General features: G+C 32.2%; 1 protein-coding gene and 1 long non-coding RNA gene across 3 annotated transcripts in view; both read right to left on the minus strand.

Annotated features, from left to right (window-relative positions):
* The window catches only part of LOC129234671 (uncharacterized), a 286165-nt gene extending 277665 nt beyond the window's left edge, over window positions 1-8500 (minus strand). For both annotated transcript variants that reach the window (XM_054868738.1, XM_054868745.1), the window contains exon 1: window positions 8280-8500. In XM_054868738.1, the coding sequence (XP_054724713.1) occupies window positions 8280-8346 (67 nt within the window). In that variant the 5' untranslated portion in view covers window positions 8347-8500. The remainder of the gene's footprint in view (window positions 1-8279) is intronic.
* An 11885-nt stretch (window positions 8501-20385) lies between these two features.
* Window positions 20386-25691, minus strand: LOC129234923 (uncharacterized). Its single transcript, XR_008581567.1, has 3 exons — window positions 25621-25691; window positions 20830-20882; window positions 20386-20753 (listed from the first exon to the last, which is right to left on the minus strand). It is a non-coding gene; the product is annotated as an uncharacterized LOC129234923 (long non-coding RNA).
* Window positions 25692-27262: the final 1571 nt, after the last annotated feature.

A 27262-nucleotide genomic window follows, 5' to 3' on the forward strand; every position in this document is an offset into this window, starting at 1 on the left:
CATTAATGAAACTCAAACCGTTCTTATGAATAAATATTCTATATGCATTCATCTCTCTCTCTCTCTCTCCTTTTTTTAAGTGAAAAAGAGAAAATGGTTCATTATACCACTGTTTCAGAAAACGGTGTACGGTTTAAATAATATCCGCATTTATCAGATAGATACAAGTAAAACTAATGCAAAAAAAAACTTTTTGTTGAAACAAAAAAACTTGCTTTTATTTCATACTTGTCTAAAGGAAATTTAAGAATAGAACTAATCAATTGTTGACTCTTAAATATTAAATTTGTTTACAAAGAATCTTGTCAGATATTGAAAAACATTGCAATAAAATGGATTTATATGAGGATTCTATAAACTTAAAGTGCAAAGGAAAACGAATGCGTAGCAATTCAGATTAACTCAGAGTTCCTGTATCAAGGTAAAGACACTGTCTTTGAATAATGCAACTAAATATGATTGCCTTAATTATATTTATTTCAAAATTATATCAGTTATCCTTCCATCAATCTAAGGCATAATAGTTGATTAAAAAATGTAATTAAAAATTTCTTCGTTATTAATAAACGAGTAAATTGAAAATCGTAAATTTAATAATTGTTATGCAGGTTTCTTTATTGAAAACTGTCTCGTTTTTTCCTACATATTTAAGCATCATCATTAAGCAGCATCATAATCTATAACCAGAAAATAAATGATTTTATTTTAATTATTACTCACACATTCTTTTTGAACATATTCGTGACGAAACCCATTCTAAGTAAATTAAGTTTTAAAAATGTGTGCAAAAATTAAAAATACATGAAATTTCAAATAAACAACTAAAATCCTCACTAAAACTACAAGACACGAGAATAATTCTTTACATATTGTTTTTGAGACACATCGTAAACAATTAATGAAACTTATTATAACAAAAGTTGTTCAAAACTTTCAAGGTTTTTTACTCTACTGATTGTGAGAAATTATCATAATCATACTTTGCTAATATTTCATTACAAGTAAGTATTTATTATTTAACCAAATTGGATATATCTTATTTGGTGTCTTTATTGTTAGAGAATGCATAAATATTCATGAGAAGTTGTCAGTGTTTGCTGAAAACAAGAGAACTTTGACTTTCGTTATAATTCAATTTCCCTGCAGTAATTATTTGCATCATTAAATCAAAGTTAGTTTCCCAAAACAATAAACGAAACAGTTTTAGCAAAATATTTTAATGCATACACCTCACGCATCAGTTAGCATTTTGTTACGTATTATAAAGTATTTCTTTTGAATAATGCTTTTAAAAGTGTTTGAATAAACTAGTTTCGGTTTTCGACATTTCAATATTAAAAACCATCGAATATTTTAATTAATATGTTCATATATCAGACAAAATTACAGTACTTGATAGCTTTTAAGCACAATATGCACAGTTTAATAAAAAATATTCAGAGAGAAAAATCAAAAGCATATTTTTAAGTTCGATACTGCTGGAACCACATGCATACTTAAATAGAGCTGATTCTATGTCAGGAAAGGTGCACATCTTCATTTGTTGCAAATTCGAATTCATGGTTTCTACCCTTTAAAATTTACTCTTTTTCTTTTAATATCATTGACAGAGTAATTGCTTAGACATCTTTAATAGTAAAGAAAACTCGCTCTGTTTCATAAAATTCTTGTCAGTATGGAACAGAAAATCCTTGGCAGTATTTAACAGAAAACCCTCGGCAGTATGGAAGATAACACTCTTGGCAGTTTGGAAGATAAAAGCCTTGGCAGTATGGAAGATAAAACCATTGGACATATGGAAGAATGGAAGATAAAACTTTTGGCAGTATGGAAGATAAAACCTTTGGCAGTATGGAAGATAAAACCATTGACGGAATGGAAGATAAAACCATTGACGGAATGGAAGATAAAACCATTGGCGTTGTGGAAGATAAAACCTTTGTCAGTATGGAAGATAAAACGCTTGGCAGTATGGTAGATAAAACTCTTGACAGGTGTCGAAGATAAAAACTCGTTGTCAAAATCGAAGATAAAGCCCCTTTATTTAGTAAAGATCACGAAGGCCACGATCATGCACATGATCATGACCACTCTAATCATACTTCTAAAGCTCCTCAAGAAAAAAGTAGCGATGAAGGAATCAAATCTACGACTCCACCTGAAGGTACTTCAGTGATGAGTACGGAAGAAACTTCAGTGAATAAAACGGAAGTGGCTTCAGTAGAAAACCCGGAAGTGACTTCAGTGGAAAATTTGGAAGTGACTTCAGTCAAAAATACGGAAGTGACTTTAGTGAAGACTATGGAAGGGACTTCAGTGAAGAGTACAGAAGTGACTTCAGTGAATAGTACAAAAGTGAATTCAGTGAATAGTACGAAAGTGACTTCAGTGAATAGTACAGAACCACTTGCATACTTAAATAAAGCTGTTTCTACTTCAGGAAAGGTGCACATCTTCATTCGTTGCAAATTCGAACTCATGGGTTCTACCGCTTTAAAATTTTCTATTTTTATATCGTTCACAGAGTATTTGCTTAGACATCTTAAATAGTAAAGAAAACTCTCTCTGTCTCTCAGGAGCATATCAGCACATGATCGAATTAAAGAATGAAAGGGAATGCATCTTAACTTAGGTCAGACTTTGAATAAAGGTACAATCAGTTGACAACTTAAAAGCAAATTAGTAGTCCAGCAACATGTCAAAGTGTAAACAGTACAGTACAACAAAAGAAAACAAGCTAACTCATTTCCACAAGTGTAACTCCTTCATCGCACATTGGCTCAACAAGTGTTCTTCTTGCTTTAGAGGTCTATTGTGCAGGAATTGCAAGTGAAGGTGAATTATTTTTTCTATCATAGTCACTATTTCTTTCTTTTTTTTTTTCGTTCTTTCGGAATAAATTTCGTGTCATCTTTGAAAAAACTTCGAGTTAAAGGAAGTAAGGAAGTTAACTTCGAGACATTGAGAATTATTAGCATGGAATTAAAGACAAAGGAGTCGAGACTTGATAACAACTTCAAGTTATAGTAATATTTGAGTTATCGGACTTCGAGTTATCGCGAATTGACTGTATATATATATATATATATATATATATATATATATATATATATTGCAGTTTGTATTTTCTAACACTGATTCCTATATAAATGCTACTAGCTATTGATTTAAAATCTAAATTTAATGCTCTTTCTCGACAAAAAAAACTCGCACAAAGTTAGCCTGCATAACTGATACATGGTGGCGTAAAAACGATGTAATTATTAGTCATACATAATTAAAATTTTGTGATTAAGAAGAAGACTTTTCAGAACTTTAAGTATGATTATTAATTTAGACAGCAAAAACTAATAAGTAAACATCACATTTCTTGCGTGTATTCTTATATTTGAGAGTAAATAGATTACAAATACTATTGCGTAAAACCTTGATTTTCTTCATTGCTGTGTTTTTGAGTTGTGCCAGTTTCCTTGCCTTGGTTGGATATAATAGACGAGAATTTAAGTTTGAAAAAAACTGTTTGAGACATCCTGCATGTATGGTAACTCAAGCTTGCACGCCCCGCTGGTCACCCCAGTGATTCTAGTTCATAAAAAAATTAATATGGAAGGAAGTGACTTGAATATAGTACAGGTGTTTTCTGCCGATTTCAACAGCTAATTGCGATTTCAAAAGAAAACTAAAGAGAGGTTTGGCATTTTTTAGCGAGTGATTCAAGTTTTACTTCGAAGAACTTTAATTTTAATAATCATTATCCCAATATTATGTTCATTTAACACTTAGAAACACGAAAAGAAAGGTCGTTTTCGTTGTTTCCGACCATATTGGCTTGATGTTAGAATACTAGGCGGTGAGGTGATTAACTTCGACGAAAAGGATATGCTCTGCCTGTTAGTAGAGTATATGCCCAACTGCAGGCTCGACAGGATGATGCGCTCTTCCCTTAAGTGTTATTATTTTGAGTTGAATCAAATCAAAAATTAAACTTTATTTTACAGCAAACTGAAAAATAGCGATTATTAAAGTGTGCGAGTACTTACGAAAGCTTCTTTTTCCTAAAAAAATGGAATAAAAAGTCTTCTAAAATATTTAACTTCTGTTCTACAATCTTGAACCATATAGTAGTTCATTCAGTAAATTATCGCCCATTAGCCAGGGCTAAGGCAGAAATACATGAAATACACCGCCAGCTCAGTCATGTCACTGCAGCCGGGTCACTGCAGCCGAGGACTGCAGTTTCGTGCTTATTAGCACTCATCAGCCCGGCATAGGAGAGTGACCAAGCCGGAGATGTAAAACCTCTTAAGGAAGCCAAGAGTGCCAAACAAACTGGTAGCTAGTGCAGAATTAGCACTGACCAGACGAGTGACCGAAACAAGTTGTTAAACCCTTTATAGCGCACAATACAGGCATGAAGCTGAGTGAAACATCTATTTCACACACTTCTTATGTGAATACACTTTGGTTCTTTGATTAAAAATTCATGCAGTTGCCAGTTAATGTTTTAATTGTTTTCGTGGTGCGGGAGTTGACATTTTGTTCCCCAATATTTCTTTCACATCGCTAAGAGTGCCTCCCCCCCCCCCCAGAAAAATGTAGAAACGGGCAAAAAACATTGCGACCAAATATTCTACTTCTTTAACCAGCGATGGATACAGAGAAAGAAAAAAAGAGATATTTAAATGAAACTGGTCAAGAAAATTATACTACTGCTTTAAAATAAAAAAAAACATTCTTTGAAATAAATTATTTTTATGCAGTTTAAAAAATTCTTAATTGTCCAAACTAAACAGCATATTGAAATGAAATAAATGAACTAATTTTGAAGGAAAGGGAACTACAATTCCAAGACATATTTCACACTTCATTAAACTTCTTGAAACAGCAAACCGTTCATCATTTTTTACCCAAGAAATATAGTTATCAAGAATTTATTTATTTTTTTGCAAATACAGAGAAGTCGATGTGTGAACAATGTCGATGGAAGAAAGTGTGAAGGAAAAGGAGTGCAAGTGAATGTTTTGAAGTTTTTAGTAAAACGCGTTCAAATTTCAGGTCCTATGCAAAACTTTCACTATTTTTGTTTTCTAAATCATGCTGTATAGCAACACCTACAAGGGTTATACATCTATATGGCGCCTCAAAATAGAGCATAGGTTTTCTTATTATTTTTACGACTGGTGATTTTCATAATTTTAATTTTCGCTTTTTCAGTGTCTCTGCTTCTTACTATCTAACATTATGACCAAGAAATTTTATTTAAAACCAATGCCGGATACAAATAACTAAAATTTAAAATTAAAAAAAAAAAAACGACTGAGACGGAAATGTAGTATAAAGAGGGAAAATTGAAAATCCTTTTGAAAGCTTTATACAGTTAAAAATCAACTACAAGTATTTTATTTGTTAGCAAATAGAAACTGACAACAAATAAAATTTTAAATAAATGCGGGACTTTTTTTATTCCTAATCGGCCAACAATGAATTCGGTTACAATCGCTTGAATAAAAACTTAGCAGTATTTAAATCTGCATTAAAAAACCTTATAATTCGAATTTTATTAGGGATGTGTCGTTCATGCACAAACGGGTCAAAAAGAACTAGTCCTGAAAATCGTCCCCTGTCGTTCAATTGAACGAGTTGATTGAACGGATCAAAAGAATGAACGATCCTTTGATGAACGGATCACTAAAAAGAACGACATTGCCCACCTCTAAATTCTATATAACATGAAAGTTCCAAACACATTCTATCAGACGTTAAAAAAAAATTCTTTAATTTGGTACTAAATTTTTAAATTTTAAATACCTTTTCACTGCAAAAATTTCAAAATACCTTTTATAAATGTTTAAATATTACCTTCGTTAGTTAATGTCATCCGAAGACGCAACCTAGTTAAGATCACTCTCGATCAACTCTCCTTTCGAATTAAAAAAAAAATTCAAAATCGGTCTATCCGTATAGGCGCTAGAGCGTCCCAGACGTAAACACACACATACACAGATACACAAATACACACACACGTCAAACTTACAACCCACTTCCTTTGTATTTCCGGTTTTAAAAATAGTTTCACTCAGAGTTTTAAATGCTGAAAAATATAATGCAAATAGGAAGAAATGAAATACATTGTAAATTGTGTAAAGAAGAATTCTGAACAATTAAGGCTATCCCCGTCTGTGCATTAATCACCACCGGCATCATAATTTCAAGTCAAACAACAAGGCGAAATCGTGCTGTACTTATGTGCAGTAGACTTTGTCGGAGAGAATAAATCAACTGAAGGTGTTCAACGGCCTTTGCATTTGAGACCAGTAGGAAGGAGGGATTAAGGTTTTAAATATTATGGTCTAAAATGTTATGGGTGGAAGAGAACGAAATCATTTATGATCTTGAAAATTCAACTCGACTATATGTATTCCTTTCAAAGGATTATTTCCACGTAGTGAAGTAAGAACTTCCAGAATTTTCGCAATGTTGCATCTCTCTTAATAAGCTGTCATGTATGCTGTGTTCCTTCTCTTTAAATAAGTTGTAGTGGAAGTAGGGGCAATAATTTTGTTTACTTTTTGATAAAATGCATAGGAAAGTTATTACTGTAACAAGGTTACTCGTAAGCACTTTTATTTTCTCACGTGAAAACTTTTCTTCAGCTTTTTAAAAAAAACATAAATTTAAAAAGAAAAACTTTAAAACTGCTGCTTTCTCTAAAAACTGAAATATAGCATTCTTTGAGCACCATGGACACAACTTTAAAATTTGATTTTTAAAGTCAGCGCAAACGTGAGAGGAAAAATTGTGTGTAACCATATTTCATTCACGTTCTTCGAAAACCCTTTTAAATTGAAAAATAATGTGTACCCTTTCACAAATACACTTTCATTAATGTTATGTATGCGAATTCTATTAAAAATATTTAAATAATTTTTTATTATAGTGGATTTATAGCAACGTCTTATTGCATCTCCTGTTTTTGACCCGATTTTTAAAAAAATCAGTCTATAAAAGGTATTGATGATGTTCAAAGAATAAACGTTTAAAGTCACAAAGGTAGATAAAAAATAATTAAATCGCCCAAGCACTGAAGCATCATTCCAAACATTTGTATGATTTTCTTACCATCCTCTTATTTTTTTACCCGACAGGAGCTACTAACTTTTACGTGAAATTGGTTCCCAAAGTTGAGACTCAATTGTTATCTAAATATTTAAACAACATACGAATTATTCATTAGCATGATCATTTTAGATCCATTTTTTTAAATTTTCGAATCATATTTTATCATTTTTTTAATCAAAAGGTAATTATTTCTAAAGCAGATGTTTATTATAAGAGCAGTGTCTAGAATTAACAAACATTCTTTTATATCTATCATCAATACATTATAACTTCGGCATGAAAACAAAAGTCACTAGAATAAGCTAACAAAACATTTTTGACGGGCAACTGCACTTTATTAGAATTTTCAGTCACTTGTTTCATGATATAAACTAATAACTACTGCAAAATTATCAATGCAACCACTTTTCACTAGTTTCACTATTTTTTTTTAATGATTCCAAATGCTCCAAACGACCAGCTTTGCTGGAACTTGAATGATACAATATCAAAATTATAAGTAATTAGATATACGAAAAAATTATAGTGTACCTTATTCATTATACTTGTAAATATATATAGTAAAATACAACAATGTTGGTTATACATTATAAATACGACTTAAATATGTATATATCGGTCACTAGGAGCAACAGTGGCACATTCAAGAAAAAAGTATAGGGAAAAAAATCAAGTTGTGCTAGTTTTAAATAATTTATACATATACTTGAATTCTGCAGCATACTTCAAAATATTTGGGACATATTTTAATTACTAGTTCGTTTTTCTAGTCTGAATTAATGCAGAGTATAATAATAAAAGAATTTATTTGTCTAAATTTGGAAATTCGAAACATAAGCGTAAACTGGTACTACTAATAAAACTGGTCCTAATTATGCTGTTTATTCGTCACCAGATTCCAGTTATGTAATTTCACTTTGTGGCAGTATTGTTGCAAAAAAAAAAACCATTAAATTTTGAGTCTATGATTATAAACTATTCCATATGTTTGGGATAGATAATATTGTTACCGGTGAGATGTATTATAAAAAGTATACTTCTGCAGAAACTTTTTTTTTTATTACGCGGAAGATGGTGAACGAAATGTCAACTATTTCTAAAAAGGAAAAATGCCCCAACCAGGACATTGTCAAATTTAATGATCATGCATTTCCTCTTACCGTTTAAATGAAGAAGTAAGGCGATGATCCATGTGCGAGTGGATCTGGAAAAAATTGACCAAATCATGAAGTTAAGGATGTAATGTTCACTTTCTGGTATTAAAATGTCTTTTTAAAAATCAAGAAACCACGTGTTCATTCAGGCAGGATCGAATCCGGCAGTCATCACGACTTCGTGTTGTCCGGCCTGCTGCTGAGTGCAGACTGATCTCTGGATCCAAGCATTCAACGTACTTTACCTCAGCGCTGGGGGAACCACGTGTGACTGTGTGGTGCTCGGGAACATCCGGGAGCAGGATGATACTGCGCGCATGCCGGATCGATTTGAATTTATAGGGTGGCAATTTCGACCGGACTCTTAACTCTCAGTTGGAAATTGAACGTGGACCGAAACAAGTGTCAGAGGTTATTAAATAACATTGCACAGATTATTTCGCTGCAATTTAAACTTGTCACAAATTAAATACTTGTGGTGATTAAATAATCGTGAGTAACAATTTATTGTCTTGCAATTGATTGGGTAACGTACAACTAAACCCAGTTAATAAAAGAAATTAATAAATTCCGTTAAAATTACATTATGTCAGTTGCTATAAAAGTAGAAAAAATAAAAAAAGCATAATTAACACTGTTTGACTACAGTAGAGTTTGGATTTCGACTGCTCAAACAAAACGTTTCGACTTGAGATAAACAAGCTTACTTTTCAGTAAACCTATTAACATCAGGTATAAGTATCTCTCTCAACTGCATTAGACTTTTTATCTCAAATTATTCATATTTTTTCAATTATTTCAAAAAAATACATTTTAACATCCAAAACTGATTTCTAAAATATAATATGTCTCCCATGCGTGAAAGGAAGTATTTATTATTGTGAAAGAAATATGAAATTCACTTTCACTAACTAGACAAACTTGTTTTTCAGTATATTTCATGCTGTTTAGAAGAGATGCGTTAAATGTAGTTATTGTATTCTGTATTTAAGTGTACACGCGTAAAAAAAAATGAATTGTAGATGAGAGTTTTGGAAAAAAAAATGTATCTTCAATTAAAAATGTTTGTATCTGAATAGGTAAAAATAAATAAATCAATAAAATTATGAGATACGAAAAACATGTATGCGATATAAGAAAGCTGGCTAATCTTGAAAATTTTATCGATGCAAGAAAGATCGTCTTGCATTAAATTCGATTATGGCCTAAAAAGAGAGAGTTAGAGAGTGCAGCAGCAAATTCATTCAGCCGAAATTTTTGTGACACGTTTAAAGCTCTGTGTAAAGGCTAAAGGTAGCCATTTTGAAAATTTGTAAATATAGTAGACGAAATAATTTATTCTTATTTATTTTGAAGTTTTTTTCGTAACATCTTTATTAGAATTAACGTTCTGATGTATCACGTGTGTCCAAGTTATTTCTTGTCTCCCTGTATTTACAAAATGTTGTGTAACTGTATTATACACTATTCAGTGAAGTCTAACTACGCCGCCCAAATCATCCCGCCTTAGAAAGCACACCTTACAATAAATATAATTATAAACTTTATTTTACCATTTTGATAGAGATATATTACTTTGGTATTAATAAGAGAACGGTGCGGACTTTTTTTCCCAGAAAAAAAAATAAATATTTGTTCTTATTTATTGAGGGAGCTGAAACCAATGGTAGGGGTCTCGTTTATCATGACGTACCCGTTTTTGAGCTATATGAGATTGAAATATAGCACATAATGATATATTGTGAAATTCCGTTACAATGAATACCTATACACTGAAATATCCGTTTAAACAAAACACATTTTGAGTCCCGATTCAATTTGCACGAAACTGATTGGATTTCATTACAATGAAAAACCCGTTACAATGAGCAAAACTTGCATTCTCATGAAGTTCCTCATAACGGGATTTCATAGGATTTTAAAAGCTTAAGCTCCGGGCTGTAGCGAATAAACGAAACACAATTGAAGTTCTTAAATATCACAAACACAGTGACAGAAGCAAAAATAGTATCGCATGAATCTTTCTTTAAATTTCACAGGCAAAACCGTAGCGGGTATCGCTAGTTTATACATTTATATAAACATTTTCAATGCATTTATTTTGTGATATCAAAGTCGTTTCTCATATAATATTCCATCATTGTGATGAAACCTTTACCATGGAAATCCTTAGCAGAATATTTCATATAAATTGCAACCTGAGTTGATTGGAAAAAACGTTTATTAACTAGAAAAAGCGATTTTGGTGTACGAGACGGTAGGCTCGTTCAGTTCTAGACGGAACTTCTTGTTACTTTTGAACCTAGATTTTCTTATTTCGGGGCTTCAAATAAATGATTTGCGGTACTTGGAAAATTGACTTTACTCCTCCAGTTGCATATAAATGATGCGAAAGCAAGAAGCGCTTGATTGGGCCGAAATTTAAAAAAAAAAGAAAAAGTTATAATTCAACAAAAGTAAATTAATAAATTATAATACTTCACTTTAAGCACTTTGGGTACAGAAATTGCATCAAACAGTTAAGCGTTTGAGAGAGTGAATTCATGAAAAAAGCTAAAACCGTAATGCAAACAGGAGTGCATTTTAGCGTGAAAACTCAATAAATCGCAGCTCAAATCATTTAAAAATTAAGCTAATGATGTTAATCCATTTCTCAGAGAAAATTTGATTTCGTTAACATTTAAAATTCAGAAAACTGGAAGTTTTAATGCTAATGTGCTTAATAACGCATGAACCGTAAATTGAGGCTGATACATTAAAATAGATTATAATTAAATCCTAATAGAGTTGCAAGCTTTAAAATGTAGTTTGTTCTAATGGTTTTTTCGTTTTTATTTTTAATGAAACATATTTATTTCTTTGAATGTTTTTAACAGAGAAGAACAAATTGATTTCTGGCTTACGTTTGTTATCAAGTTAGCTTTCGAAAAAAAAAAATTTTTTTTGATGTATTCAGAACAAATTTTTCCTTCCTTGTCTATACTTTTCAAGCAAAAACCAGGTATTAATAAACCATATCCGGAAACTTTTCTTTTCCCAACGATCTCACTTTGATCCAGTTACAATTAATCTTTTTTCATTGATGTAGGTACTCCATGCAAAATCCCGGTGTTAATAAAACATTTACTTATTTTTTTTTTTTTTCAATGAACCTACTTAGAAGATCATCTTGCAATTTGGATGCACAAAGAACCTAAATTAACCTAGAAAAAGTTAAAAATTTGTTTAAGGAAGTGAAAATACATTTTAAAGTGGTCATTTAAAATCTTCTGCGTGAGATATTGATTTTTTTTAATGTATAAATAATCCGATCAAAATAATTGAAAGAGATTGTGATTGTGGGTTCATCTTACATCTGAAGAATTGTTAAGATGTTGATTAAGATGCGCGTATGAAAAAATAAATAAAACTAGTATGTTGTGGCCATCACGAAACTTTCCTCTGTATCATTGTTATGAATTCTGATCTCTACCCATGCTTGACGAGGAAGCAATATTCCCAACAAATATAAAATTACACACACAAAACCTTGATGACCATCCCAATTTCCGAATCATCGCGAAAGCAAAGCAAAGAGCAAAAATTGAAAGCTATTTTTTTAGCTTTGCTAGAATTAACTGCAAATATTTTATCTCTTAACTAACATAAGATGGCAACAGTTGATCGTTGGGTATTTCCGATTATTTCCCAACAAATAAAATCACGTGAAATAAGCAAACTACAGACTACTACGATTTATCTTTATTATTAATCCACTAATAAAGCTAATTTTATTCGCACAGAAAAAAATCAGCCACCCTTGCAGCGATTGGCGCCAAAATTGAATCAACGCATGTTTACATATAGGTTCACATTTATTCCAAGTTTCATACAGAATATAACGTTACTTAATAAAATATAAAACTCACAATGAAAAAGAAAGAACGTTCAAATGCACCTTTCTCCATTGAAACCTAAATTGAATCAGCACCTGTACCTGTTAGTGGCAATATATAAACGAAATTTTCTTTGATCCTCCAGTTACATCTTGGGGAATAGTAGGAACGCATAGCTCAAGAAACGTTCTATTGATCCATTCCCCCCCCTCCCGAGGAATTCGCGCCAAAAACTAATGTGCACATATGTGTACCAAATTTCGTTCAATGTCATGCGGTAGTTTTTGTTGTAGAGCGGCCACAAAAAACCGGTCACACGCATACAGACATACACACGGACACGCAGACAGACAAAATTTTTTAAATAATAATCGAACTGGTATCAGCACACCTCAAAACATTTAAATTCGTCAAAATTCGAAAATTTGCACGAAACCAATACTTTCTTCAACATATTAGCTATAGAAGAAAGTAAAAACAGTGTTTCCTAAAATGAAAATCTTCTTTTATTAGGGGTATGGTTTCCTCAGACGGCCAGGAACGTTGAACAACTTTAAGACATCGAGTCGATAAGCCTATTAATGAGGTGCTGGTGCATTTTTTCTAATTTTTCCAGAAGAACTCTTGATAGTTCTTTGAAAATTTGTGAGGGGGTACGCGTCCAGAATATTGTCTACCTTGAATGTCTCAAACATGCTCTATTGGGTTCAACTCCGGAGAATACGCTCTTCATTCCATTCGTATGATTTCTTCCTTCAAAGCATTCACCAAGTTAGCAGGATGTGACCTGCTATTGTCGCTATTTTACAAAATATCTAACGAAAAAAGTCGGGTAAGTGCTCCAGTAGTCTGCCACAGACACATAAAACTGCTTATAAATAGAATATATATAACTCAAAATCAGATATCATGCATTCCCACATGCCTTTACTTGTCCCCATTTATCATCCAATAACAGTGAAGTTGTAACTAATTTTTATTAAGTAATAATGAGTCATTTTATTTTAAATGGTGTGCCTATCATTTTAATTTGTGATTCTGCTTATTTTTTTTTTGTTAAGAAGACACATCATCTTTAATGTTAAGTACCCTTTTTTTTTGTTCTACTTTAAAGTTGATTTTATTTATGTTTTAATGGATTGTACAACGTAACTTTAAATTAAAAAATATACTCCTTCTTAGACTCAATTATTTTCAGAGGGGTGGCCGAGCAGTGGATACTAAATTTTTATGCATTTCCAACAATCGGCCAAGGCAGATTGACCGCTGGTTCTATACTGTTTGTTTGATGTACCCAATAGTCGACTACGTACTTAATAAGAATTTTCTAAATTTCATAAAATAGTAATTAAAATAAAGTGTTTGTTCACACCGTGTAAATTTAGCTCTTTTGAGTAAAAATTCCTTTTCTAACGTTATTTCTTCAAAAGAAAATGTTTAAATTTTGTGCCTTAACTTTTTCTGACTAATAGAGTCGTTTCATCATTTTACTGCTTCGAACGTTATTTTTAGTGAAGACTTCTCGAAAGCAGTGTTAAAAACACTTTGTAAATTCAGTCCGTCGCGTTGCGTTTAGAATACAAGTTCTAATACTCAACTTGTCATTACCAAATGGAAATTTATCGTTTTTTTTAATCAAATCATGATGCGCTGATGAAAGTGATAAAACAAATCATCAGACTGTAATTAGTATTTAATCAGGAATAAATAAACATTCCCATTGTAAGGGATTAAGAGGTAATACTTCAATAGTTTCGTTAGCTCAAATTGTTTAAAGGAGTGTTAAAACATGTGATTATTCTTTCTATTGCTCCTTTTACTGAACTTTTTGCTTTACCAAAAGCTGAAGAATCCTGTATTCTACTCAAAGTAATAGTTCCAAATGTTGATACTATTTCTCATTACTGCTTCTCACCAAATATTTACTTTATTGGGTTTTCCTCATAAGGAAATATAATCTACGTTCTCATGTTTCCAAAGTTATTTTTCCCATAAAGTTCAGGTCTTTTCCATTCTTTAATTTCTATTTTTGCAGTATATGATATTACTTTAGTAAGTGATGTAGAACATAAATAATCAAAAAAATATTGCATGTAATGCATATCCAATCTAATTGTATATTGAATAATAATATAAACGTAGATGTTACGAAGACATCAATAATGCAGAATTCTTTCGTAATTATTGGAATAATTAATTTTGTACGTACAATGCTATGCTATAAGTTTCGCATTAAATTTTGTTTAAATTTATTCACTCATACCCCATTTAAGAGTAACGAAAATGAAACGGCCGACTAATGGGCTCATACATGGCCGAGCACTGGATTTCTATGGCCGACTATTGGAGCATTTTCTCGTGTTAACAATAGCTTAGTTTTTAAAATAAAATTGTTTTTATTTTTGAAACAATTTAGTGAATCATTATCAGAAAGGTATAGCCTAAAGCCTTACAATGTTTTTGTTTTTGTATTGATTGCTGAAATTTAAAGATTAACAAAAAACAGCAATCGGTGTCTTAAATGGCCGACTACTGGAGCTTTTACCCTACTAATTGCTGAAGCGTAAGGGACTACAATAGGTCTGAGGATCTTATCCCTGTATCGGCGATTGGGGGGGGGGGGGTTCAGAGTTAAATTCGGATGATATGGAAATCGGTGTGCCCATAAACGGAGATGCTGGTATATTCCATCGCTTCTCAAGCACAATTCTGACACTTTCAGCATGAAAAGCTTTGTTTCTAATGCCACTTTCTTTCCAGATTAAAGTACACTTATTATAAGGATGAAGACCATAACGGGACTCGTCAGAGAAAAGAATATTACGCATTTCGGTTCTAGTTCACATGCTCGTTGCCGGTTTCGACGGTTTGTGTCAAAACTGTGGTGTCTGTAGTCGAGCGAAGTTGTCGTTGAAGAAAAGGTGTATGGTGTCTCCGAGAAATTAGCATTAAATAAGTCGTCATTGTGCGTTGTTGCAAGTTTATGATATTGCCTGATCTTTGTCCTGTACTTCCAGTCTCCAAAACGTGGTTCTAGATCCTGGAAATCGCAATTTATGAAACAGTAATAAATTCAGCTACTTCAACTTGGGTTCTCTCTAGCCGCCCAAAAACTCTCCAAGCTTCTGATTCGGATATATGATTTGCTTCACACGTCGCACTCATCAAAAAAACTCACATACTGCATGTCAGTCATTCTTATCCGCTTAGTCTTAGATAAAGCTGAAAGCTATATCTTATTCGTATTGTTTTCGACGTCAAACTCAAAATTTACATACTGCTAAGTTTGAAAATGAAAATCATTTGTATTTAGGACTCCATTCTTCTATTTTATGTGAGAAAAAAAATCTTTTAAAACTTCCAGAAGGGCTACAAACAATGGAAGACACGCTGGCAACGCTGTGTTGATGCTGAAGGATCATATTTTAAAGAATTTTACTGCGTTGTACTTAAATGTCCATTACATTTCTAGTTCTAAGATCAGTCTCGAAACTTCTGAATCATCCTTATATATTATTTCAGTAGCCTGTTTTTGGTTTCTACGCGAGATTTTCCACAATTCTTGATCGATTTCTTTGATTTACACCTTATTTTAAAGCTTATCGTGCAGGCTACTGACGAAAAATAGACCCACAGTCTAAAAATTGCTTCTTTTGTCAAAAAATCTGTTTTAAAGAACCAGAATGAGGTTTTCGGTTAAATTTATAACTTTAACTTGCACTGCTACCGACAGAGCTGAATAACTTGATCGGCAGAGCGTTCGCCTGGTAACCAGGAGAATGCGTGTTCGGGCCCATGTCCGGACAGTCTGCATCAAAAAAATAGGAAAATATCGCGCGTTACATGAACGCTTAATAACAAATATGAGGAAATAGATGAGATGGAAACGCTCCTTGCTGATATGGAAACTTGATGCAACACGGAGTTCGATTGATTCTTAATTGTGAGGTTTTTTTGGTTTTTAAAGTTTTGGCTTCGGTAAGAAAATTAAAGCATAACGTAAGCGAAAATACAAGTATCAGGTTTAAGATTTCGGACTACAATGGAGTTGTTTTTTGTTCAGAAAAAAATAATAAATCGTATATTGAAATATAGATTCTTCTAATGCGTTTCTCACTCTTTGTACGAATAAAAAAATTACTACTTCAATTTGAAGGGTAATTTATGTATTTTTTCTTCTTTTTGGAAAAAAAACAAGTAGCCTATAACATTTTTACTACATTCGAAAAGCTACGCTTAAAAAAGAACTTAGTTCAAATTATTTTGTATTTTAACCGTGCTGTTAATTGATGAACACGGGCTGCGATTTAAGCCATAACGGTTCAAGCAGCCTGCGATAACAAATTGTAAAAATTTTCAAAAATAAAAACACTTCTCTTCAATATCTTATCTTATACATTATTTTAGTGGATTATTTTTCTGTCTGTATGCGAGATCTTTTTTATCTCTTGAAGACATTCCCCCCTCATTTTAAAACTTATATGCCGGCTAATAATAGCCGAAAAATAGACTTACGGTCTAAAAATCAAGTTTTCGGAAACGCCCCTTGAAGCAGCCTGTAGTTCTTATGCATTTTTTTTTTAAGCAAAGTTCTAAAACAATTTTAAAATTGTTTGCGTCGCTTTCGGCAAGGCAAAAAAATAAAAAATAAATAAAAAAAAAATAAATAAAATCAACCTGTTATTTTTTTTAAAGCTTAAAAGCACTAGACTTAATTGTTCTGTTAAATTGATAAGTTTTTTTCGGTAGAGCGTTCGGCTATAAACTATCTGAACTTCGGGCAAGCTCGGGCTGTCCGACATAATAGCAAATTTACATTAATATTACGCATTACATGTTCTCATAACATACAACAGATTACACACTTAATAAAATAAATGCAGTGGGAATGCTACTTGGTGTTTCGACTCCTTTATGCAGGCTACAGTTATCATTAAGATAAGTTTACTGTTAATCGAAGAGTGTCCATCCTCTTTTTAAAGCTTTGACTCTGTCCAGACCATTAAGCATAATGTAAGCATAAAAAAGTATTAGATTTACCTCAAGGGAATCCTTTTTGTGCAGAAAAACATTTTCATTGTATGCTGAAATGTAGAGTTTTCTAATAGCAGTGTTCGACCTTTTGTACAAATGAAAAAATGCTGCCCCACCCAGTAAACCTTTAATTATTTATTCGAATACGATGTAAAACATTAAATAATAAAAACTTCATTAGTAAGAAATAATTTTCTAATCCTCTGCTTTCGGCTGAAAAAAAAAAAAAAAAAACATTTTGTCTACGTTCGAAAAATTACACTTAAATTACACTTAAAAAACGGACTTAGTTCAACTGGTTTTGGTTTTGAATTTTAAGTGTTCGATAAAAGAAAAACATGTGCAAGCATTTAAGCCGTAACGGTTAAAGCAGCCTGCTATGGGAAATTGTTCAATATTCTAAAATAAAAACACTTATTTTCAATCGAAGTTATTACTTCAATCAAATTTCATGTTTTACGAATTATTTTAAATCGTATCATGCTGGCTAATGACAAAACATAGACGCATGATCTTATTTTTTTCGGCAAAAAGCTTTTTTGCTGTTTTTTATTACGCATTCCTTCAATGAATAGCATTCGAAAAGGAAGGCACAATCGCTAGGTTTGTTGGAATGTCGTGCTGTTAATCAGAATGGCGCCAGTTCAAATCCGTGCCAATAAATATCTCTTTAATGTTCCTTTTTTTCCGTCAGATGCTCACATGGGCAGGACTGTACTTGCCACAAGCTGTCTTTCACATGCAAAATTACTGCTTTTTCTCTTGTCACTCAGCCACACTTTTCATGATATTTATGTTTGCTTTGAAAATACTTTTTCGGTTCTTCTTCATAATGTTCTTTCTTTGAAATTTTTAAAGAGCGAAGTGCCTTATGAAACAATGCGAAGCACAGTGCGGAGTTCCGCACGGGTCGACTAGTATCTTGTATAATACTTAAAATGTCCTTTGATTGTTTTGAGCAGTGTAGTTATTTAACGTGAATTTATTATGAGTGGATTTTGAAGGATTTCCGTTCTTACTTCAATTTAGACTTTCTTAATCAAATAGAAAAGTCCGTATTCAAATGGGGATTTTTTGGTGTTGTAGTATCAATTCTAATGGGTTTTTTACGATAAATTTTTGTATCACTTTCGAAAATTTTTCCTTATTCTGAATGGGTTATTTTGGAACAATTTTTCCTATCCACATAGATATATTTAAAGAAACGTTTTATGTTTTTCATAAACTGTTATCCTTCCTCTAGCAGGGATGTATAGAGACAGATTTGCTTATTATAATTGGAATTTTTAGCCATTTTTTTTCAGCTGAAGACTATGAGAACTAATGTCCCCAAATGACAGAACATTTCAGGCACTGTTGTCCTTACTCTGACGAAGATTTTTAACGGGACCGTTGGTCTTGCTATTTTATTATAATTATTAAACTCAATCTAACTGCTGTTCTTCAGGATCGTTGTCTTCCAATTAATGAAGTTTTTTTTTTTCTATTTGAGACAATGATGAAATAGTAATGAGGAAGTTTTCCTTATTTGGTTAATGATTTCCTTCTTCTAAAGGCGTACCTGTTGCACCCTTTCAAGATTGTTGCCTTTATCTTAATTGTAATTTTAGTTAGATTTTCCTTATTTATTTGGAAAGAAATTTTGGACCTACTTCGCACAACCTCAGTTCCTTCTTCCGTCAGGAAATGGTTTGACAATTGAGGTAGTCAACATTCTAGTCTGGGCTCATTTTGATAGGGATTGGGTTAAGCGGAGTCTTGACTTTATTTTAGATCTGTTGTCTCATTCCTTTGTGGTTTATAGAATAATGTCCTTATTAGAATGCTAATTTTTAAGGACTGTCCTCACTCTAATAAGTGCTCGTAAGCATTGATGTTATTACTGGGATGGGAAATTTTAAAGTAAATTTGCCATATTTCATTCAGGCCTCTTTTATTTTGTAATTTACTTTCAACGATTTGTTTTAACTTCACATAAATTAAACCGCAGTCACAGTACTAAACTACAATCCTTTTGACGCAAGTGCAGAATGCGTTTCCTGTGAATAACGAAAAACAAATATGCAGAAAAGTAAACAAAAATTATTGAAAATTCAATGGCTTAACTTAGAAAAACATGTGATTTAACTAATACTAAAAAAAAGACAGTTTTAACTAAGTACAAACAAAATGTAACAAAACAAAGGAAATGAAGATTTCTCAGAAATAAATTGCTCATTTTAATGATTTTTGTTGCAAGCATCTATCAAAGTTACAATTGACCTGTCTTAGCTCGTATTTTTTGGTAGTTTTGGCCAGAAATTAAGAGTTGTTTTGAAATTTGGAAAACGCATTCAATTTGCTATTCGTTGGAACTATGCCGAAAACTTTTTAAAAAATGATCATAGCTATAGCAGAAGGTGACTAAGCACATACTTCTTGGCAATTCTGATCAATGGTTAAGAGCTTTTTTTTCCCTTCAAAAAATATTCGTTTAGTCTGTTTTAATATTATTCACACAGTGTATTTAAAAAAAAACAAAAAAATACAAATGTATCCATAACTTTTTGAATTCGGTTTTGGACTGTTCTTTAGCACCTGTGTCACCGCTGCTTAAATGGCTGGAATATCATCCTTAAAAGCTCCTTTCGTTGCAGTTTTCAGTTTTGGGAACAAAAAATAGTCCATCGATGGTAGATTAAGTGCATTCGGAAGGAGATGGAGGACACAAATCTATTATGTGATCCCGAAACTGAAAACTGCAATGAAGGAAACTTTTTACGATAATATTTCCGCCATTCAAGCATCTTTACACAGGTGCTAAAGAACAACCCCAAAACCGAATATAAAGAGCTTATGGATAAATTGGTTGACAATTCAAAGCGTTGTGTTACGTTAAATAGATCTTATTTTGAATAAATATTATCTTCAAAAAAATATGCGTGGTAATTTGTTTTAATCACTAAAAGGTTCGGTTTTTTAGATCACACTGTGGAGAAATAATTTTCCATAGGTTAAGTAAAGTGCAAAACTTATCTAAAATCTCTTTAATTTCACTTAACAATGACACATCAAATGTTTACAGACAGATTAAACATGAATAATATTTGCCATGAAGTAGTCATGACAATAGCTGTACATTGTGTGTATCTGTAACCTGTTTCCTTAAATTGAGTCACACATCATTACAGCAATTACAAAGTCTTATTTGCGAAGATACAAGGTCTCAGATTACTTTTACGTGCTTGAAAATAATTAAATCTTTAAAAAATATGCAGAAGTTGTAAATATCGTGGTAGTTGAATTCAAAATCATGTAAGATTAATATTGCGAAAGGCAATATTTAAACAAAATGTACAAGAACTGCTATTTTTATCTCAAAATTCGACTTATTGCATGATGCTTTTAAAGTTTGATGCAGAAAATTTTACAACAAAACGCCATCTTAAAACACAAAATAATTAAAACAGAACAATGTAATTTTTATTTTATGTAGGTTACCTAGGTTAAAACAAGATTTCTCTGGTGATCTTCTTTTTTCAGTTTCAGATGAGAATTTGGCAAGTATGTCGGAAGATCTCAATCCTAATCTCTGCGGGAAGAGAAAAGTATTCTTAAAACCTCTACATTTGGGACATAATTCGGGAAATAAGAGAAAGCTTTCTTACAAAAATCGAACACATTGAGCTTTTCACTCTGGCTTTTAATCTGGTTGAGTGCTCTAGAGGTTTGGAAAAATATAACAGAAGAAAAAACTTTATTGCGTTATGCATTTTTTTTTTCTTAGATCATAATCACATCAAGAAATAACAAAAAAATGATATAGAAATACTAAGAAAGAGAACGAAAAAAATTGCAAGATTGTAATCCGGACAAAATGCTAAAAAAGAAAAGGTAGTAGTTGTAAGGAACAAAATGTTCCATTTAACGATTTGATAGAAATAATCACATATAAGATTATCCTCTCCTTTTTCCATTATTATTATAAAATCAGAGTTGTTGTTCTAAACTTAATGTATGTCTGTTTTGATCTAAATAGGCACAAATTTTTAAATCCAATCTAAAAACATCAACTTACACAGCTTTCTTACCACCCCTTTGCTGGAGCTAAGGCAGATTTCAAGCACTTACCAAACAGCTCAGTTACAGCTGTATCTCAGCTTTACGTTTTTTTTTTTTTTTTTTTTTTTTTTTTTTTTTTGCAACATTTACTTCTTTAAACAATATCGAAACTTAATACTTACTATTTTAAACATTATTTTTAGTTAGGGGAACCCAGTTCAAGATGAAAATATGGGCAATAGGAAATATATAATGTTTAAATTTTTAGACAATAGATATTAGCTCTATTTATGGATTGGTAAAAGCTTTGACAAAACTGTACTGACAGAATCAAAACGTTAGTAGAGGTTTTTCCACTGTTAATCAAGTGTTTATTGTCTTAGCAGTTCTAATTATTGTTCACGGTATAATATTGTCTCATCAGTTTAAAGTAAATCGTATTTGTTTTCATTAATTGCTTCAAATAATGTTTATATAGCGTAATTATGTATCGAACAGCTGACTGGAGTTCAGTCCGTTTATCTAAGTAAAATGAGTTTGTAAATCTTTGCCACATCGAACAAGATGACAAACTCGGCATCCTTTGCATAGAAAACTATATTGCTGCCATAGTAATATTTTCAGAACAAATTACCAATCAATTGCAAGCATCATAAAAATTGTAACTATGTGTGCTAAATGCTAAATTATTACAGATATATTTGGTTCATATTATTTAAAACGAAATTGTCATATTGCCCCCGTAAGAGGGGCAGGATGACGAGTAATTTCATTTTCCAAAAATGACTCGATACGTCATAAAAGTTTTAAAATCAATGTCATGTTATTCACATAGCTTTAAAAAGAAAGATTCGCCTGAAGAATTTCATATTACAAAGTGCTAGTTCAATTTTTTTTACGATCGTGAAAAAAAAAATTGTTAAGCACATCATCTTGCCCCGTGCTACCCTGTCCTTTTTTTTCTTTTTTTTTTAATCTTGTGCTGAATGTTATCAATGGTTTCTCTTAAAAATACAATGTAACCTTTATTTATGAAAAAAAAATTGAAATTTTAACCATAAATTTCATCTGAAAAAGGAACAATGCGTCAATTATCAAATTTTTGAAAAGTATATATCTATAGAAAGTCTTTTTTACTTATTAGTATATTTTTATTTTTGTAGTTTCATGGTTTCATGGTTTAAAAAAAAATCGTTTTATGTTACGACACAGAAGGTTAAACCATTCATTTCAGTTGCAGAAAGTGAAAGTCTCCTATAAAAAAGTAGGTTTGTTAAATAAAACATATGGTACTGATTTTACGAAATTATATTAGCTTTCTTTATAGCCCAGTCAATGAAGGTAAAAAAACAGGCTTTGTCGCAACTAATTTAGGGAAAGCTGAATTTTTGCAGGATGTTAGCAAATAAAGTATACACTAAAAAAATACAAAGTCCCGACCCCCACCCCTCTTGCTTTCTCCCCCACCCCCTCCGAAACATTGCAAGAACAGTACTATGATTATACGTTTTTTGTGTCGCAACTAATTAGGGGAAATCTGAATTTTGGCAGGATGTTTGTACATAAGGGACACACTAAAAAGCCACAAAGTCCCGATCCCCACCCCTCTTGCTTTCCTCCCACCCCCTCCAAAACATTACAATAGCAGTACTATGATTATACGTTTTTCGTGTCGCAACTAATTAGGGGAAAACTGAATTTTGGCAGGATGTCAGTACATAAAGTATACACTAAAAAGTCACAAAGTCCCGACCCCCACCCTTCTTGCTTTCTCCCCCACCCCCCCTCCGAAACATTGCAATAGCAGTTTTATGATTATACGTTTTTCGTGTCGCAACTAATTAGGGAAAAGCTGAATTTTGGCAGGACGTTAGTAAATAACAAAAACACTAAAAAAACACAAAGTTCCGACCCCTACCCCTCTTGCCCCCCCCCCCTCCCCGCCCTCTCCAAAACACTTAGACCATCAAGAGCAGTACTGTGATTATTCTCTTTTCTTTTCGCAGCTAATTAAGAGAAAGCTGAATTTTTGCACGATGTTAATACATAAAGTATACACTAAAACTAGACAGCTCCGACCCCAACCCCTCTTGCTGCTCCCCCCCCCCCTCCTTCCGAAACATTGCACACTGATCAGTTCAGTACTATGATTATACGCGTACAGCTTGAAAATTTATGATATTACCGGGGTGTTCCTTTTTTTATTTCACTCCTAACAATATTATAAACCATTGGTGCCCAACCTAAGGCCCAGGTGCCGTATCCGGCCTGTGAAGCTGATCCGTGTCGCCCGTTGTTTTGTGAAATGTTACAACTCGAAGAGCACGATTAAGGACAATGTTACGAATTGTTAGACAAATATTTAGAAATTGGTTTCTGAAAACGTTGTTGGGAACCACTGTTATACACAAATTATGAAACATACATTTTTTATGTAGATAGCTCAGTTTCACCATTTTACCAACTTAATCACATGCAGAAATCTCGCAACAAAAACCAAAAAGTAACTTCAACAAATTTATAGCTTTTTATCATTACGTCTTGGAAAGAAATGGTTGAATAAAATTTATAGATAATAATATGATAATAGTCATTTTCTTGAAATGGATCAACAATGTAATGACGTTCACTTAAAGTATTTACTACCATAATGGAATTATTTGTTACAAAAGTTTATAATTCGTTTGTGTCGGCTATAGACTACGAAAAAATGTTAATGCTTGGCTAACTATTTAAGCTTTAAATAAATCCGGAATAGTATATTTGAACTGATTATTTTCTCGCAGCGGACTTATATTAACGTTTAATATTACTTTTGGTTTTTATTTTTAAGTTTTATATAAGGGGCCATCTTCTAATGTTTCGTTGGTTTGGTCTGAAATATTGTTACAGTGCATTCCACTAAAGTGTCCACACATATACGTGCAATCGAACGTAGCTTTACGACCGATACTGTTTGAAACACATTATCATTTCAGATGCAAAATACTAATTGGAGAAGTTTACTTGAAGCAGAGGTAATCTTCATGAACTTAGGAATCAGTCTGTTGCATTAAGTATAATGCCAATCCCACTCTTCTGGGGGAAGTTTAAAACCTAACCGAGTTTGAATCTGGTGTTGACCCTACAAACTCTGGAGGAAACCTTAAAAAGATGTTGACGAGTGACGTCTGAAGTCGGTGGAAGTTTTCATAAATCAAAAGTGGACTTTAGGGACAGTTTTGTAATCACTTGCTTTTCACAAGATTTTATTCAAACTTGGTTAGGTTTTAAATTTCCAGCAGGAGAATGGGTTTGGAAATATATTTCAAGCAACAGACTGATTCCTAAGATCATGACAATTACCTCTCTGCTCCAAGTGAAATTCTCCTACTAATATCTTGCAATTGTAAAACATTGTGTTACAAACTGTAGCTGTCGTAAAATTAGTTCGATTGTACGTCTATGTGTGGACACTATAGTAGAATGCAATGTAACAATATTTCAGACCAAGCAAAAAAAACTGTTAAATGACCCCTTATAAAAGAAAAATTGTAGTTATAATAACTTGATGCCTTTTTTTTTTTTTTTTGAATGTAACCTGTTTTTCAGAAACCACTTGCTACGTAGTCCTCGAGTTGTAACATTTCGCAAAGCAACGGTTCACACTGATCAGTTTCATGGGCCGGATATGACCCGTGGGACGTAGGTTGGGCACCACAGGTTTATAATATTTTGAGAAGTGAAATAAAAAAAGGAATACTCCGGTATCATGATTAGTTTTCAAGCTGTAAGCGTACAATCATAATACTGCTATTGCAATGTTTCGGACGGGGCGGGGGGGGGAGCAAAAGGGGTGGGGGTCGGTATTTTGTGACTTTTTAGTGTATACTTTATGTACTAACATCCTGCCGAAATTCAGCTTTCCCTAATTAGTTGCGACACAAAAAACGTATAATCATAGTACTGCTATCGCAATGTTTCGGAGGGGGGTGGGGGAGAAAGCAAGAGAGGTGGGGGTCGGGACTTTGTGTTTTTTTAGTGTATACTTTATGTACTAACAACCTGCAAAAATTTAGCTTTCCCTAAATTAGTTGCGACACGAAACCTTTATTGACTGGGCTATTCTGTCTTATTTGTTCTCTCTCAAGAAAGATTCTCAAATCCGAGCAAAAATTTTCATCAAGAATGAAAAAAATGCAAACACGTCTTCATTTTTACTTTTGTCTGTGGTATTCCGAATAGAATCGAAGAAATAATAGTTGCATTCTTTCTAAAACTAATAAAAGAAAACTGAAGGAAAAAAAATGGGAAAGAATAAAAATTACGTAATTTCTTATGTGGCTAACAATATCAAAGCTAATGAAATAGTGAAGTTATTTAATATTACGAAATACTGTGGTTTGTTCAATACTTACTAGAATCAGTTTTAGAATGTGTCCCGTTTGATGTTTTATTAAAACTGAATTTCAAATTATTTATGCTGATCTTCTTCTTTCTCTTTCTGCCTCTTCTTCTTTTGTACATAAAATACAAAAATATTATTTTCATTTTCAAAAAAAGAATCATCTAGCTTTATTTGTCTGCGTAACATTTGGTAGAACAGTATGTTTGTTTTTATTTAAAATTTCGAACAATACTTTCATTTTGATGTATTCTATTTGTTTCTCTTTGTGTCTGAGATAAAATATATTTTTGTAGTACATTTGTATTCCAGCATGAGATTTGTTTTGCTACAGAAAAAAAAATTGTTATTTATTCATTTTTTTTTTTTTGATTTAGTATTCTTTCACAAAGACAGCTCGTGTTCGAAACTTCTTTTGTTACTTTCGCGCAATTACATCAGTATATGAAAATGTGATCTAGGTATTCAATGAAAATGAAATTTGTTAGTAAATTAAAAAGACTTAAATCAAAAGTTATGTTTTCTGCAGTGTTTTAAATAAAACATGACTTTGATGGAGCGTTTTTCTCATAGTTTTTTCTGTCATGTTTAGTTAGATAATGCTCATAAGGGTACGCAGCGAAGTGTGCCTTTTATAAATTTCGATAAATAGGCTATATTTCAAAAACTAAAGTACTAAAAGTACAAAAAAAAATTCCTTTTTATTATGTTACGAAAATATGCAAATTTTTGGTTACTTTACGTTTTATTAAAACGAAAATTAGATCGCTTGATTGATTTAGTCATTTTCAAAGAATTGTTTTAATATTTTTTTCTTAGGTAGGTCTAATGTGTCATATTACAAATTTATTTCTGTGGGTAAAATCGTATTTTTCTGAAAAGTACTGTACTATAGAGATTGGTGAAATAATAGTAGGGTAAGTGCACTAGAGCTCGATCTGTCTTCAGAAATCACCAATAGCAAAAAAAAAAGGTAAAGAACACCCTATAAGTATTTTAGGGTGACATATCCCCCCCCCCTTCAGAGCAGCACATGTTACGTTCAATTATTCAAAAAAAAAATTATGTAACATCACCAATTTAGCTTACACATAGCATTTAAGCATAAATACTTGAAACACAATTTCTTTTCCGTTATTTATTCATATAATGATTTTTGAATGCCCTTTACTCAGAATTGAAAATTGTTATCCTATTTTCGTCCCCATCCAATACACAATACAACTATTAAGAGAGGTAATAATGTAAACTAAGACAAAACAACGTTAGATGAAGCACAAATTTGCAATAATTTGCTGTAATTTGCAAATTTGTGCTTCATCTAACGTTGTTTTGTCTTACTTTACTGTTCAGCACAAAGGTATTTATTTATATTAGGTAATAAAGTGTTAAAAATCATGTAATAATATCAAATACGAATTAAAAATTGTATTAATGTAACAAAATTACATTTTTTTTTAACAAAACTTTAATTAGCAAATGTTAGATTGATTTTTCAAGCCTTCAAACAAGCGTCAAAAAAATTTTTTTTTAGTTCTTCTTTGCCCGGGGTCACATTTTGTGCCTGCAACGAGACGCATCAAGCGCAACGTTCCTATAAAACTTCATGCTTGGCTTCATGTTTTGGCTGATAGGATACTTAGCACCAACGTCTT

The sequence above is a fragment of the Uloborus diversus genome, chromosome 1, assembly GCF_026930045.1.
Source record: "Uloborus diversus isolate 005 chromosome 1, Udiv.v.3.1, whole genome shotgun sequence".
NCBI classification, from domain to species: Eukaryota; Metazoa; Arthropoda; class Arachnida; order Araneae; family Uloboridae; genus Uloborus; species Uloborus diversus.